This window comes from Ranitomeya imitator, chromosome 4 (genome assembly GCF_032444005.1).
Source record: "Ranitomeya imitator isolate aRanImi1 chromosome 4, aRanImi1.pri, whole genome shotgun sequence".
Taxonomy (NCBI): Eukaryota; Metazoa; Chordata; class Amphibia; order Anura; family Dendrobatidae; genus Ranitomeya; species Ranitomeya imitator.
The window spans coordinates 151446620-151462442 of record NC_091285.1 but is presented as its reverse complement, the minus strand read 5'-3'; the positions used below and the strand labels follow the sequence as shown (position 1 = coordinate 151462442).

The window sequence follows — 15823 nt, the reverse complement described above, 5'->3', positions numbered from 1 at the left end:
AAACAGTATTAGACACTAGGCTTTCTGTGCCCCAAAATTTGAGAGAGATGGCACACACGACTGGCACTCAAGCACAAATGCCAATATTAATCTCCCACTATTTATTTTTTTTCAGGGAGAATTTAAAAACAAACAAAAAAACAGTATTAGACACTAGGCTTTCTGTGCCCCACAATTTGAGAGAGATGGCACACACGACTGGCACTCAAGCACAAATGCCAATATTAATCTCCCATTTTTTTTTTTAAGGGAGAATTAAAAAACAAAAAAAAACAGTATTATAGACACTAGGCTTTCTGTGCCCCACAATTTGAGAGAGATGGCACACACGACTGGCACTGAAGCACAAATGCCAATATTAATCTCCCACTATTTTTTTGTTTTTATTTCTGGGAGAATTGGCAAGAAATCAGGCCCACTGTTTATTCAGGGAGACTAGTGAATAAATGTGGGCCACTCTATTAGAGTATATTTTCTGTGGCAGAAAGTGGCTTGAAGAGATGTAACGAGAAAAAAAAAAAGGGACTGTCCTACAATTACTATCTCCCTGCAGTAATCTCAGCAATGTATGGCAGGCAGCAATAAGAAGGAGTGGACTGCTGCACAAATTAAATAAAAAGTGTGGACAAACAAACAAGATAGCTGTGCAGAAAGGAAGGAACAACAGGATTTGTGCTTTGAAAAAAGCAGTTGGTTTGCACAGCGGTGTACAAACAGCAATGCAGCTATCAGGGAGCCTTCTAGGGCAGCCCAATGAGCTACAGCGCTGAGGAAAAAAAATGTAGCCTCCACTGTCCCTGCTAACAAAAGGTGGTGTTGGACAGTGGAAATCGCTACAGCACAAGCGGTTTGGGGGTTAATGGACCCTGCCTAACGCTATCCCTGCTTCTGACGAAGCGGCAGCAACCTCTCCCTAGGCTCACATCAGCAGCAGTAAGATGGCGGTCGGCGGGAACGCCCCTTTATAGCCCCTGTGACACTGCAGACAGCAAGCCAATCACTGCAATGCCCTTCTCTAAGATGGTGGGGACTGAGACCTATGTCATCATGCTGCCCACACTCTGCGTCCACCTTCATTGACTGAGAAATGGCGCTTTTCGCGTCATTGAAATGTGACTTTGGCGCGAAAGTCGCGTACCGCATGGCTGAGCCCACACAGAGATCGGGTCGGGTTTCATGAAACCCGACTTTGCCAAAAGTCGGCGACTTATGAAAATGAACGATCCGTTTCGCTCAACCCTACTGTTAACATCAATTCCGAGTATCTCCTTACTATTGGAAAGACATACTGAAGTTGTAGGTTCATGCAGTATAATTGTATATGAGACTGACTTGACATTACAAGTGATTGCTGTATTGAGCTTGGTTCTTATATTGAAGAACTTATGGGGATTCTGGTGATGTATTCATGTACTAATGGTAGGTTCTGGTGATGTATTCATGTAAATATGGTGGTTTTGATCACATATTCATGTAGTGATGATGAATTCATATGCTACCAGAGTCAGAACCAGGACCCCAGTAAGCCTGTTTAAAAAATTGACTGGTAATGACAGTGAGGAGTTTGGGGTTATTGTGAGCTAGCCATGAATGTAATCTACACATTTCCCAGAAGTGTGAATCAGAGTTGCATATACCATATGCTCACTGTTAGTTTCCTGATAACCGGCCTACTAATGGAAACAGCCTGCGCCCTCCTCTGTTGATCGTTGGTCACATGCGTAATTGTCTGGATGATAGGGGGCATCAGAGAGCTGTTTGCTCCAAAGATACAGTGCCTTGCGAAAGTATTCGGCCCCCTGGAACTTTTCAACCTTTTCCCACATATGCTTTAAGCATAAAGATACCAAATGTAAATTTTTGGTGAAGAATCAACAACAAGTGGAACACAATTGTAAAGTGGAACACAATTTATTGGTTATTTTACATTTTTTTGGAAATTCAAAAACTAAAAAGTGGGGCGTGCAATATTATTTGGCCCCATTACTTTCAGTGCGGATCCTGAATAAACCAATGTTGTCCTAAATGCCTAATGATGATAAATATAATCCACCTGTGTGTAATCAAGTCTCCTTATAAATGCACCTGCTCTGTGATAGTCTCAGGGTTCTGTTTGAAGCACAGAGAGCATCATGAAGACCATGGAACACAACAGGCAGGTTCGTGATACTGTTGTGGAGAAGTTTAAAGCTCAAAACTTTAAACATCCCAAGGGGCACTGTGCAAGCGATCAAATTGAAATGGAAGGAGTATCATACCACTGCAAATCCACCAAGACCCGGCTGTCCCATTAAACTTTCATCTCAAACAAGGAGAAGACTGATCAGAGATGCAGCCAAGAGGCCTATGATCACTCTGGATGAACTGCAGAGATCTACAGCTGAGTTGTAACACTCTGTCCATAGGACAACAATCAGTCATGCACTGCACAAATCTGGCCTTTATGGAAGAGTGGCAAGAAGAAAGCCATTTGTCAAAGATATCCATAAAAAGTGTCATTTAAAGTTTGCAACAAGCCACCTGGGAGACACACCAAACATGTGGAAGAAGGTGCTCTGGTCAGATGAAACCAAAATGGAACTTTTTGGCAACAATGCCAAATGATATGTTTGGCGTAAAGGCAACACAGCTCATCGCCGTGAACACACCATCCCCACTGTCAAACATGATGGTGGCAGCATCATGGTTTGGGCCTGCTTTTCTTCACCAGGGACAGGGAAGATGGTTTAAATTGATGGGAAGATGGATGGAGCCAAATACAGGACCATTCTTGAAGAAAACCTGTTGGAGTCTGCAAAAGACCTGGGACTGGGACAGATATTTGTCTTCCAACAAGACAATGATCCCAAACAAAGCAAAATCTACAATGGAATGGTTCACAAATAAACATATCCAGATGTTAGAATGGCCAAGTCAAAGTCCAGACCTCAATCCAATCGAGAATCTGTGGAAAAAGCTGAAAACTGCTGTTCACAAACAATCTCCATCAAACCTCACTGAGCTCGAGCTGTTTGCCAAGCAAAAATGGGCAAGAATTTCGGTCTCTCAATGTACAAAACTGATAGAGACATATCCAAAGCGTCTTGCAGTGCAGCTGTAATTAAAGCAAAAGGTGGCTCAACAAAGTATTAAGTTAAAGGGGCCGAATAATATTGCACGTCCCACTTTTCAGTTTTTGAATTTCCAGAAAAATTTAAAGTAACCAATACATTTCGTTCAACTTCACAATTGTGTTCCACTTGTTGTTGATTCTTCACCAAAAATGTACATTTGGTATCTTTATGTTTGAAGCATGATATGTGGGAAAAGGTTAAAAAGTTCCAGGATGCCGAATACTTTTGCAAGGCACTGTAACAGCGAGTCTCTCCGGTGTCCCTCCTAGACACTGTATATACATTAAATGGGAGAATACTTGGGACTACAGAACAGGAGAAGGACTTGGGTATTCTGGTTACAAGTAAGCTGAGCAGCAGTACTCAATGTCAAGCAGCAGTCACAAATGCAAACAAAATTTTAAGGTGTATAAGGAGAGAGGTAAAATCCTAACATCACAACGTATTGTTACCGCTTTATAAATCACTGGTGAGGCCACATCTAGAATATGGGATCCAGTTTTGGGCTCCATATTTTAATAAGGATATTCAGAAATTAGAGTCAGTTCAAAGGTGGGTAGCTAAATTATTACAAGAGATGGAAGGCCTCTCATATTAGGAGAGGTTGGAAAAGTTGGGCTTGTTTAGCTTAGAAAAAAGACGCCTCAGAGGGGATCTCATTTATATGTACAAATATATGTGTGGTTAGTACAAAGAACGGCACAGGACTTATTCCTTCCAAGGACCATACAAAGGACCAGGGGGCACACATTATGGATGGGTTCTTTACAGTTAGAGCAGTCAGACTGTGAAATGCCCTACCACAAGAGGTAGTAATGGCAGACTCTATAACAACCTTTAAAAAAAGGCTGGATGAATTCTTTAATACACAAAACATTACTGGTTATAGCTCATTTAGTGACAAAATGTACAATTGGTGGAGAAAGGTTGACCTTGATGCACCTAGGTCTTTTTTAAACCTATGTAACTATGTACCTACTGTATGTAACTGAATGCAGTTCTCATTAACCTCTCATTGCTGTTTTATGGAGAGCTAAAGACACTATGCTTCCTATGGCCAATATGCAGCTAACCACAGGCCACATAAAATAACAGCTCTCCAATGACAATTTGCTATGCTATGCTTTATAGATACCACCAAAGTAAGAGCTGCTTATCACATTGGTGCTTATTAAATCTTTTAAAAAAGTGCCATGTAAGTGCCCCTCCACTTAGTCCAAATGCCGTCTCCGCTGCGAGCTACAGGGGCAGTTATCCTAGTTAGGTAGTGTTATAATTTTGCTGAGATTGTTTATATTTTATGCTTTACAGTACTAATCGGCTACAATTCTTAAGAAGATCAAAACATGGCAGAGGGGGATATCACAACTTTCAACGCAATGACAGAGAAGTTTGACCTTCCAATGGGAAATTACAAGAAACCAAAATTCCTTTACTGCAGCAATGGAGGGTACTTTTTACGTATACTTCCAGACGGAGTAGTAGATGGAACAAGAGACAAGGATGACCTGAACAGTAAGTGATTATAGCACCATTAATACCACAGAACTTTGCAGAAATTACTAATGGAGCGCCCCCAGACGCAGGGCCGCGGGATACTCTGTCTTGGTCTTGGGGTTGTCACGGTGGCTAGACCCGGTCCGTGACCCTGCTAAGGGGCGTCCAATGAAAGGTGATGAAAGTTTATCGAGTGTTCATGACGCCACCTGTGGTATTCGGTCAGGGTGACCAACGCTGTGAAGCGATGGCCGGGGGACCACCACGGTGCAGGAAGACTACTGTACACAAGATGAGGTGCAAACAACAAAGGATAGATTTATTGGGAGACAAGGAATGGAAGGGACAAGGAAGGTGCAAACAGGGGTTTACTATAACAAAAGATAATGCACATGAGTTATCTAGTCTGTAGAATAGCACCGTGCTTCAACAATTACAAACTCAGAGTCTGTATAACAAGCAACCTTATACAACAAAACAACCATCAATGCTACTCTGCATATAACCTCCCTGGCCTTTACTACGCAGGCCACACGGCTACCATGCTCTAACTGTTGAAGCCTGCACTAGGCCCTAACAGGTGCACCATACAGGAACAAACTCACGGTGATGTTGGGGACACAGGTCCAGTCCCAGGGGGCCCCCGAAGTCCAAAATGGTGGTGCGCACGGATTCCTGTCAGCTCTGCAAAGCATGGTCTTCTCCTTGCTCCTGGAAACTGTAAGTCCCCTTCTCAGTATCTTCGTGGCTTCACAAACCAGCACAGAACAGCCACCCTTTGCTGTAACCGGGAAAGTCTAATTAGCAAACGCAGTTCGTCTCAAGCTGTGTAGTCTTTCTTGTAGCCAAAGTTCCTTCTTCCGGCCAGAACAGCACAAAGTTCTCTCAGTCCTCTCTAGAAACGTCCTCTCTCCACGCTGCTTCAGCTCTCTGCACTGCACACACCACCGACCAGCTCATAACACCCATAAGAGTAGGGGAGAAAAGCAGAACATACCATCACACCAGACAAGGGGATGCAGCCTCTTAAAGTGATAGCGTGTTTCTTATTGTCCATAACAGCATCACCCTCTTACAGCTGCTTGGGGGTCCACTGGGGTGATGTTATGGCAGCTAGATGGAATACCTTCCCACAGGTGAAGTGCTTCCCCAGGGCTTCCCAGTAGTGTAGGTGGCGATGATGTGAGGCGCGGTTAATAACGAGGATGCAGGGTTGCAGTCTCTTTACCGTTTTACTGAAGACTTCGGGATCCGCAATCCAGAGCACTGCTAACAGGTCTGTCTGAGACCGGCCGGTCCGAAGGCACATCCAGAGTTCCCTTTGCAGGTGGAAATCAGTGCCTACCTACTAGCACCTGTGTGTTGTAGTCCTTCCCTGCTGAGCACCACGGGATAGTCCTCACAACTGTCGTATCTGTTCTTTCTCTCTCTGTCCCCCAGATAATGTGGTTAGGACGCACCCGTATGACAGGTAGGCCTGGAGTTATTCTGGGACCCTAGAGACGCCCCTCTCCCACGATTGCTTCCTATATCTGCTTAGGTGATTTAGGTCAGACAGCCAACCTATAATTAACTGTCCTGCCGCTGTTTGAAGTAATGCTTGAAGTCTGTTACTTCCTCGGCGTTCCGGCCACCAGCTATGCGCCTCAATAGGATGTTGCCGATCTCGAGGCACGACTCCTACTGGTTCTATCGCCTTTTTGCTGTGATCTCGTTTCTCACTTCTCCACAATATACTTCGCTTCGTGTCCTTCCTTAAGATGCCGCCGCAAGGTAGTGCAGGCGCGGCTCCATAACAATCTGTCCTTTCTGCTAGGTCCCTGCCAGGAACCCACCCCTGACAGGTCCTCCCTGGAACTTTCCCAGGCTGCTTCTCACTAACTTCCTATCCAACCCCCAGTTTTACCCAAGTGTGAGGAGTGGCCTAATACATAGTGCCTTTTGCTTCCCCTGGTGGCCGGAGTGTGAAGTGTAATGTGTGACTGTGATACCTGGTCAGGTGAACCCCTTTAGTGCAATCAGACATTACATCACTCCCCTTAGTGGCAGAGCGACATTACTGCAACGACCAGGACTCTGGGGTGCTGTACTAACACTGTCCCCATTGGGGCTCAAAATCTAGATTCCCTATACATATGTTTTTGGAATGTGGGAGAAAACATGGGGAGAACGTACAAACTCTTTGCAGATGATGTCCTTGGTGGGATTTGAATCCAGGACCCCAGCACTACAAGGCTGCAGTCCAAACTACTGAGCCACAATGCTTATTGTAATGAAATGATGGAGAAAGGTTGCTAAATTATTGGCAACTGGAGCGCCCGCTAGGACAATGGGGTACTTGGAACTGGATCGGTTCTTAAAGGGGTGGTCATGGCGGCAGTGACCCGGTCCTTGGCCCTGGGCATCCAGTAGAAGGAGGGGTTAATGAAAATGGGAATAAAGTCTAATATAGGAATGTTCGTGATGCCACCTGTCGTATTCAGCCAGGGATGGCTGACACAGCTTAAAGGGGTCCACTGGGGATGATAGTATTGCAACAGAGGTGGTATAGCTCCTCAAAGGTAGAGCTTGGCCCCCAGGGCTCCCGATGTAGCTGGTAAAAGGGATGGTTGATGGTGAAGTGCAGGAAAGAATTGGAGGACACAAGGTTGCTGTCTCTTTACCTTATACTGATGCAGTTCAGGTACAAGTTACAGGTGGTCTTTGGAATCTGGGCAGCTTAGAAGCGATTCGGAATCCCCCTAGCCAGGTGGGGTTGGAAACCTGCCTTACTGCGTTGTGTTTTCAGTCCCTCGCTGCCTGAGGCTTCGTACAAGGTCCTCTCTCTCTGTCCTTTCAGATGGACACTACCCGCATGGCAGACAACTCGAGCCTTTTTACAGGTGTCCCTTCTCGTGGTGACTCCGGGCTCTATCTGCTGCTGTGCCTATGGGTGTAATGGTGGCCAGAAGACTTGGACTCTCCTGCCCGCCTGTTTCTGCTGTGGGACATACATAGTTACATAGTTACATAGTTATTAAGGTTGAAGGAAGACTATAAGTCCATCTAGTTCAACCCATAGCCTAACCTAGCATGCCCTAACATGTTGATCCAGAGGAAGGCAAAAAAAACCCATGTGGCAAGAGTAAGCTCCACATTGGGGAAAAACATTCCTTCCCGACTCCACATACGGCAATCAGACTAGTTCCCTGGATCAACGCCCTATCAAGGAATCTAGTTTATATACCCTGTAACATTATACTTTTCCAGAAAGGTATCCAGTCCCCTCTTAAATTTAAGTAATGAATCACTCATTACAACATCATACGGCAGAGAGTTCCATAGTCTCACTGCTCTTACAGTAAAGAATCCACGTCTGTTATTATGCTTAAACCTTTTTTCCTCCAAACGCAGAGGATGCCCCCTTGTCCGGGTTTCAGGTCTATGATTAAAAAGATCATCAGAAAGGTCTTTGTACTGTCCTCTCATATATTTATACATTAACATAAGATCACCCCTTAGTCTTCGTTTTTACAAACTAAATAGCCCCAAGTGTAATAACCTATCTTGGTATTGCAGACCCCCCAGTCCTCTAATAACCTTGGTCGCTCTTCTCTGCACCCGCTCTAGTTCAGCTATGTCTTTCTTATACACGGGAGACCAGAACTGTGCACAGTATTCTAAGTGTGGTCGAACTAGTGACTTGTATAGAGGTAAAATTATGTTCTCCTCATGAGCATCTATGCCTCTTTTAATGCAGATACCCCCACAACCTTGGAATTTTGGCCTCCGGTTCCTGGTGCTTGAACCTGGAGTGAGCCCAGTCGCAGCTCCCCTCCAGTTTTTCTCTCTCTTCCTTTGCTCCTTCTGCCCTCACTGTCTCCTACAGACTGACTCTCCTGTCAGGAGCTGTAGAGCCGCATGTCTACTCAGCTCCAGCTCTCCTCACAGACTGACCACTAACTCTTCCTCCAGCCAGAATATATAGGGAAGCTGCCCTGAAGCTGGGTTTAGAGCTCCCCCTTCTGGCCTGGAGTCAGAACAGTGTTGTGTGCACCTGTTAAAGGAATCTTCCTCCCTTCCAGGCATGGAATCACCCTCCCCAAGAGGAAGGCAATACCACTGTGACAACCAAATTCTAGGAGTGTCACACAACACTGTAATTGTAGCCATCTTTTCCAACCCTTAGCAATCACAGTAATGTCTAGGAAAATGATACCTTGATATACAGTACTAAGCAAAAGTTTTAGGCAGGTGTGGAAAAAATGCTGCAAAATAAGAATGGTTACCTAGAGTCCTGGAAGTGATGACATGGCCGCCACAGAGCCCTGATCTCAGCATCAAGTGTGTCAGGGTTTACATAATGCGGCAGAGTGATTCGTCTAAGTCTAAATCAACAGAAGATCTGTGGTTAGTACTCCAAGATGTTTTGAACAACTTTCCTGTTGAGTTAGTTCAACAACTATGTGCAAGTGTACCTATGAGAAATGATGCTGTTTTGAAGGTTGAAGTTGCAAAGGGTGGTCATACCAAATATTGATCTGATTTAGCTTTATCATTTTTTTGTGATTTTGCATTTTGTTATTTGATAAAAATAAATGATTAACACTTCTATATTTTTAAAGCATTTCTGCTTTTCAGCACTATTTTTACACATGCCTAAAACTCAGGCAGAATACACTACATTTCTACTGCCACTCCTATAATTTCTCCATTCTGGCTCCTAGAGGGAGGCCCTGAGAGTGGAAAACCTCCCCACCCCCAATTACTTCAATTTTATGGTATATGAATGTGAAAGAAGTGTGCTCAACACTCAGGGCATCATCTATGAGCAGCTTCTTAAAGGGAATCTGACTCTAAGTTTTTGCCTAATCTGAAAGCAGCATAAGGTAGAGACAGAGACCCCGAGTCCAGCAATGTGTCACTTACTGAGCTGCTTGCTGTGGTTTTGATTAAAATCCCTGTTTTTTCTGCAGGAGATTATAACTAGAGGACTAGTTGGCCTGCTGCCATGTAGTTAATCATATTCATAAGCAATGTATAACTCAGCCTCCTACCACCAATTGGCAGTTTTCTGCGTACACTGTGCATGGATAGAAAGCTGTCAATCAATTACATGGGCGGGGCTATACACAGCTCAGCATTCAGACAACTGGTAGATCTCCAGAAGAGAATACAGTGATTTTATCAAAACGACAGCAAGTAGCCCAGTAACTTGTACATTGCTAGAATCAGGGTTTCTGTCCCTATATCATGCTGCTCCCAGATGGGATATCGAAAACTTTGTGATAGATTCGCTTTAAGAGGGTTTGAGAAGCCAGGTTAGTTTCGATCAACTAACCTGCAGGGCATCTTCATTCTAAAAAAGAGGTGCTACAGAATAAACAAATGCTTAATTATAGAAAAGTCAATTTACATCAATGTCAAGCTGTAACCATGCACAGGACTTTACTAGAGATCTGTCTGAAAATATTATCATTGTTATGATCCGAGCCATTCATTCTCTCTTTTTTTTAGTTAGGTTGCAACTTAGTTCAGAAAACATTGGTGTGGTGTGTATCAAGGACACAGGCTCTGAGAATTACTTAGCTATGGATTCTACTGGCCTTTTGTATGGATCGGTGAGTATGATCACTTTGTGATTATTGCTTCATTTATAACATGTCACAGTGTGGGGAAAATGCTCATAGTGCTGTTAATGTGAAGGGATAATAAACACACTGACGTCACAATATTGGAATAATGTGCAGTTATGTGACAATGCAATCAAACATGTATACAGTGATGTTCAAATTCTGGGATATTCTGTTCAATGATGATACAAAACAAGAATTATTCCAACCGGTATATCACTGATAAAGCACACATTGCATCATGGCAAAAGAAAAATACATACAAAAAAACATGTGTACTGTGATGTCATAGCACTAAAAAGGATATAAACAGCTCTGGCAAAAATTAAGAGACCATTTCAAAATGTACAGTTTGTCTGATTTTTCTCTTTATAGGTATATTTTTGAGTAAAATGTAAATTGTTATTTTCTTCTATAAACTTCTGACAACATGTCTCCGAATTTCCAAGCAATAAATTTTGTATTTTATTCTGCCAAAGAAGAAATGGTCAAAATAAAAAAACAAAACTGCTTTCAGACCTCAAATAATGCAAAGAAAACAAGTTCATAATCATTTAGAAACAACAATACTAATGTTTTAATTCAGCAAGAGTTCAGAAATCAATATTTTGTGGCAGAGGCGTAGCTAGGGTTTTGGTCCAGGGGGGGCGAAGCTTCTGAGTGGGCCCCTAACCAGGTAACCTTGATTACAACTCGATGATGCCCCCTAATAGTGGAGGAGAACCTCAGCAGATGACTACGCTGTTACTGAAGATAATCTCTATATAACGACCAACATGGATATTACCGCCATATTGTCAGTGGTAGATACCAGCCCTACAGAGCATATAAGAGATCACAGCACAGTTTACAGATAATGACTTACCATTGACGTTCTTTATGATGGAATCGTCTCTTTTCCATCTGGCCCAGAACGACATGACAACTTCTTCCAGCTACAACTCGTCTGCAGAGAAAATAACAAAGACACATTTTACTTCTCACATTCCAGCCATCACCATCTAGTCCCAACCTGCACAAACCCCTCATCCTGCTGATACCCCAATACTGAGCCGCTGGTGCCATTTGTGACCCTATTACTGCCCCTGATACTCCAATACTGAGCCGCTGCTGCAGTATGTGTCCCTATTACTGCACCTGATACCCCAATACTGAGCCACTGCTGCCGTATGTGTCCCTATTACTGCACCTGATACCCCAATACTGAGCCGCTGCTGCCGTATGTGTCCCTATTACTGCACCTGATACCCCAATACTGAGCCACTGCTGCCGTATGTGTCCCTATTACTGCACCTGATACCCCAATACTGAGCCGCTGCTGCCGTATGTGTCCCTATTACTGCCCCTGATACCCCAATACTGAGCCGCTGCTGCCATATGTGTCCCTATTACTGCCCGATACCCCAATACTGAGCCACTGCTGCCGTATGTGTCCCTATTACTGCCCCTGATACCCCAATACTGAGCCGCTGCTGCCATATGTGTCCCTATTACTGCCCCTGATACCCCAATACTGAGCCGCTGCTGCCGTATGTCCCTATTACTGCACCTGATACCCCAATACTGAGCCGCTGCTGCCGTACGTGTCCCTATTAATGCACCTGATATCCCAATACTGAGCCGCTGCTGCCATATGTGACCCTATTACTGCCCCTGATACTCAAATGCTGAGCCACTGCTGCCATATGTGACCCTATTACTGCCCCTGATACCCCAATACTGAGCCACCGCTGCCGTATGTGTCCCTATTACTGTACCTGATACCCCAATACTGAGCCGCTGCTGCCGTATGTGTCCCTATTACTGCACCTGATACCCCAATACTGAGCCACTGCTGCCGTATGTGTCCCTATTACTGCCCCTGATACCCCAATACTGAGCCGCTGCTGCCGTATGTCCCTATTACTGCACCTGATACCCCAATACCGAGTTGCTGCTGCCGTATGTGTCCCTATTACTGCGCCTGATACCCTGATACTGAGCCACTGCTGCCATATGTGTCCCTATTACTGCCCCTGATACCCCAATACTGAGCCGCTGCTGCCGTATGTGTCCCTATTACTGCACCTACTCTGTGGTTCTCTGTACCCTCTAAATTCTAAAGCACCCCTCTATAATATTGTAATGCCGGGTGCAAGTGCCCTAGAAAACAGAGCCCACATTTTGCCCCTTAGAAAGTAATAATGCCCTCTGTGCCCCTTTGATAGTCACAGTAACCTGAGTTCCCCTATTACAATAAGTGCCCACTTTACATTTAATAATGTCCCGAGTCTCCCCCCGGAAAGCTCCCCTATATACAGTATAATGTCCCCTAACTGTATAGTACCACCCACACAGTATACTGACCCCTTAGTAGCCTTCAAACTATTTAATGGCTCCAACACTGTAATCCCCACACTGTATGATGGCCCCATAGATAACCGCCATATAGTATAATGTGCCAGATAGTCCTCAATATAGCACAAGGCAGTAGTTTAAAGCACCCCCCATAGGAAGACCCTGTAGTATAAGGCAGCACCCCCCATAGGCAGATCCTGTAGAATAAGGCAGCACCGCCCCCCATAGGCAGATCCTGCAGAATAAAGCAGCACTCCCCCCCTATAGGCAGATCCTGTATATAAGGCAGCACTCCCCCATAGACAGATCATGTAGAATAAAGCAGCACTCACCCCTATAGGCAGATCCTGCATATAAGGCAGCACTCCCCCCATAGGCAGATCCTGTAAAATAAGGCAGCACCCCCCCATAGGCAGATCCTGTAGAATAAGGCAGCACTCCCTCCATAGACAGATCCTGTAGAATATGGCAGCACTCCCCCATAGGCAAATCCTGTAGAATAAGGCAGCACTCCCTCCCCTATAGGCATATCCTGTATATAAGGCAGCACTCCCCCTATAGGCTGATCCTGTATATAAGGCAGCACTCCCTCCCCTATAGGCAGATCCTGTATATAAGGCAGAACTCCCCCATAGGCAAATCCTGTAGAATAAGGCAGCACTCCCTCCCCTATAGGCATATCCTGTATATAAGGCAGCACTCCCCCCTATAGGCTGATCCTGTATATAAGGCAGCACTCCCTCCCCTATAGGCAGATCCTGTACATAAGGCACCACTACTACCCCTATGAATCCTGTATATAAGGCAGCACTCCCTCCCCTATAGGCAGATCCTGTATATAAGGCAGCACTCCCTCACTTATAGGCAGATCCTGTATATAAGGCAGCACTCCCTCCCCTATAGGCAGATCCTGTATATAAGGCAGCACTCCCTCACTTATAGGCAGATCCTGTATATAAGGCAGCACTCCCTCCCCTATAGGCAGATCCTGTATATAAGGCAGCACTCCCTCCCCTATAGGCAGATCCTGTATATAAGGCAGCACTCCCTCCCCTATAGGCAGATCCTGTTTATAAGGCAGCACTCCCGCCGCCGATAGGCTAATCCTGTATATAAGGCAGCACTCCCACCCCTATAGGCTGATCCTGTATATAAGGCAGCACTCCCACCCCTATAGGCTGATCCTGTAGATAAGGCAGCACTCCCTCCCCTATAGGCTGATCCTGTATATAAGGCAGCACTCCCGTCCTATAGGCAGATATACTGTAGAATAAGGCAGCCCCCATAAAAACACAGTAAATAAATACTCACCTCTCTAACTCCTTGTTCCAGCGGTGCTTCCTGCTCCTGCTCCCGCTCATCTGACAGCGGGCGCTGGGCAGTGACATCATCGCGCCTGCTGTCAGACGGTGTGGGGGATGATGGGAGCGCAGCGCAGTTCTCCTTCCCTCATCACTGCGGTGAGCTGTATTGGCTAGATGCCGATACAGATCACCATGCGATGACAGGCGGGGGGCCCACTGCTGGCACCGGGCCCCCCCGCCTGCTCAGGGGTCCCATAGCGGCAGAGAAGGGAGATCAATTCTCCCTGCTCTCCCTCTCCCTCTCCCTGCTCTCCCTGCTCTGCCGCAGCGTAGCTCCCGGTGGGCCCCCTCAAAGCGCGGGGCCCGGGGCGATGGCCCCCTCTGCCCCCCCCGATAGCTAGCCTACTGTTTTGTGGAATAGCCATGATTTTTAATCAAAGGGGTACATTTTTTAAAAATATACTATGGGCATCATAGACACCCTTGCCAAAAAATTGACAGTCTGTAACAGCACAGAAGACATTAAGCCTGGTGATCTAGTGGCAGAGAATGAGGAGACATTGCTGAAGGCCTCATCAAAAGCTAGTCCCAATTTAAAGGAGCGTGTCTGCTAGACTTGTAATGCCCATACACTTGTGTATGGGTTGACAAACATTTCCTCATGGGGGGTAAATTTAAAAAAAATATACTATGGGCATCATAGACACCCTTGCCAAAAATTGACTGTCTGTAGCAGCACAGAAGACGTTAAGCCTGGTGATCCACTGGAGAATGATCAGACATAAAGATAAATCATAATGAAATAAAACAAATACATAAAAAATGTGAATCCACCGATGAAAGTAAATAACAAAAGGGAGGGACGAACACAGGTTCATAGATTTGAAGCCAGAATGTGTCCAACAAGATAGCTAAGAGACAGGGCTATAAATAAAAATATAATATAAAAGTCTTTTAATTATTTTCTATTGTAGAGGTATACACTACCTCACTGGAGGACTATCCAGAGTAGGGAAAATGGAAAATATAAGAATAAATGGGAATAATAAACGTACATCTCTTTTTTATGACATTTCTCCTTGTGTGAGTTACATTTGTTTAGGCTTCCAATTAGTAACGGGCATCATAAAAACACCCTTGCACAAAAAAAATTGTGACTTTGGCTTCACGGAATCCATTCACCCTGGTGTTTACTGGTTGTGAGTGATGAGAATGAGGATAAGGAGGAGGATAACAACAAACAGACCAAATCTGGAAGCGTATTCCCATGTGTGGTTGTGAAGAGGTGCATGAGAATACACCTCCCCAAAAAAGAGAATGCATTAGAGGTTATGTTTTGTTGTTTTCACTTGGGGGTGTACAGAAGTGTTTCCCAATCCAGCCCTTGTTCATTTTTATAAGAGTTAGCCTGTCAGCATTTTCAGTTGACAGGGGGATGCGCTTATCTGTTATAATTCCACCAGCGGCACTAAAAACCTGCTCTGACAGAGTGCTAGCAGCAGGCCAGGACCTCCAAGGAGTAGAGAGCCAGTTCATGCCACGTGTCCAGCTTGGATAACCAATAATTAAAAGGCTGTAGCTGAAGTTCTAAAATGGGAAGACAGATGGCGCACTTTCACTAGTAGATCCAGCAGCTTCGGGTAGCTTTTCAGAAACCCTTGAACCATGAGGTTAAGCACATGGGCCAAGCAAGGTATGTGAGCTCACCTTGCCTCAGAGCCGCCACCAGGTTACGGCCATTGTCACACATGACCATGCCTGGCTGCAGGTTCAGCAGTATCATCCAAATTTCTGACTGCTCTTTCAGCGCTGTCCACAACTCTTCAGCAATATGCGGTTTGTCACCTATGCAGATTAGTTTCAGCACAGCCTGTTGCCACTTGGCTGAGGCAGTACTGCAGTGCTTCCAGCTTCTGACTGATGTGTTGATTTCAGAATTGGAGGCTGAAGAGGAGGAGGA

General features: G+C 45.0%; 1 protein-coding gene across 4 annotated transcripts in view; it reads left to right on the top strand.

Moving 5' to 3' along the window:
• The window catches only part of FGF1 (fibroblast growth factor 1), a 385534-nt gene that overhangs the window by 354870 nt on the left and 14841 nt on the right, over positions 1-15823 (top strand). For all 4 annotated transcript variants that reach the window (XM_069764051.1, XM_069764048.1, XM_069764049.1 and 1 more), the window contains 2 exons: positions 4425-4628; positions 10107-10210. In XM_069764051.1, the coding sequence (XP_069620152.1) occupies positions 4460-4628; positions 10107-10210 (273 nt within the window). In that variant the 5' untranslated portion in view covers positions 4425-4459. The remainder of the gene's footprint in view (positions 1-4424; positions 4629-10106; positions 10211-15823) is intronic.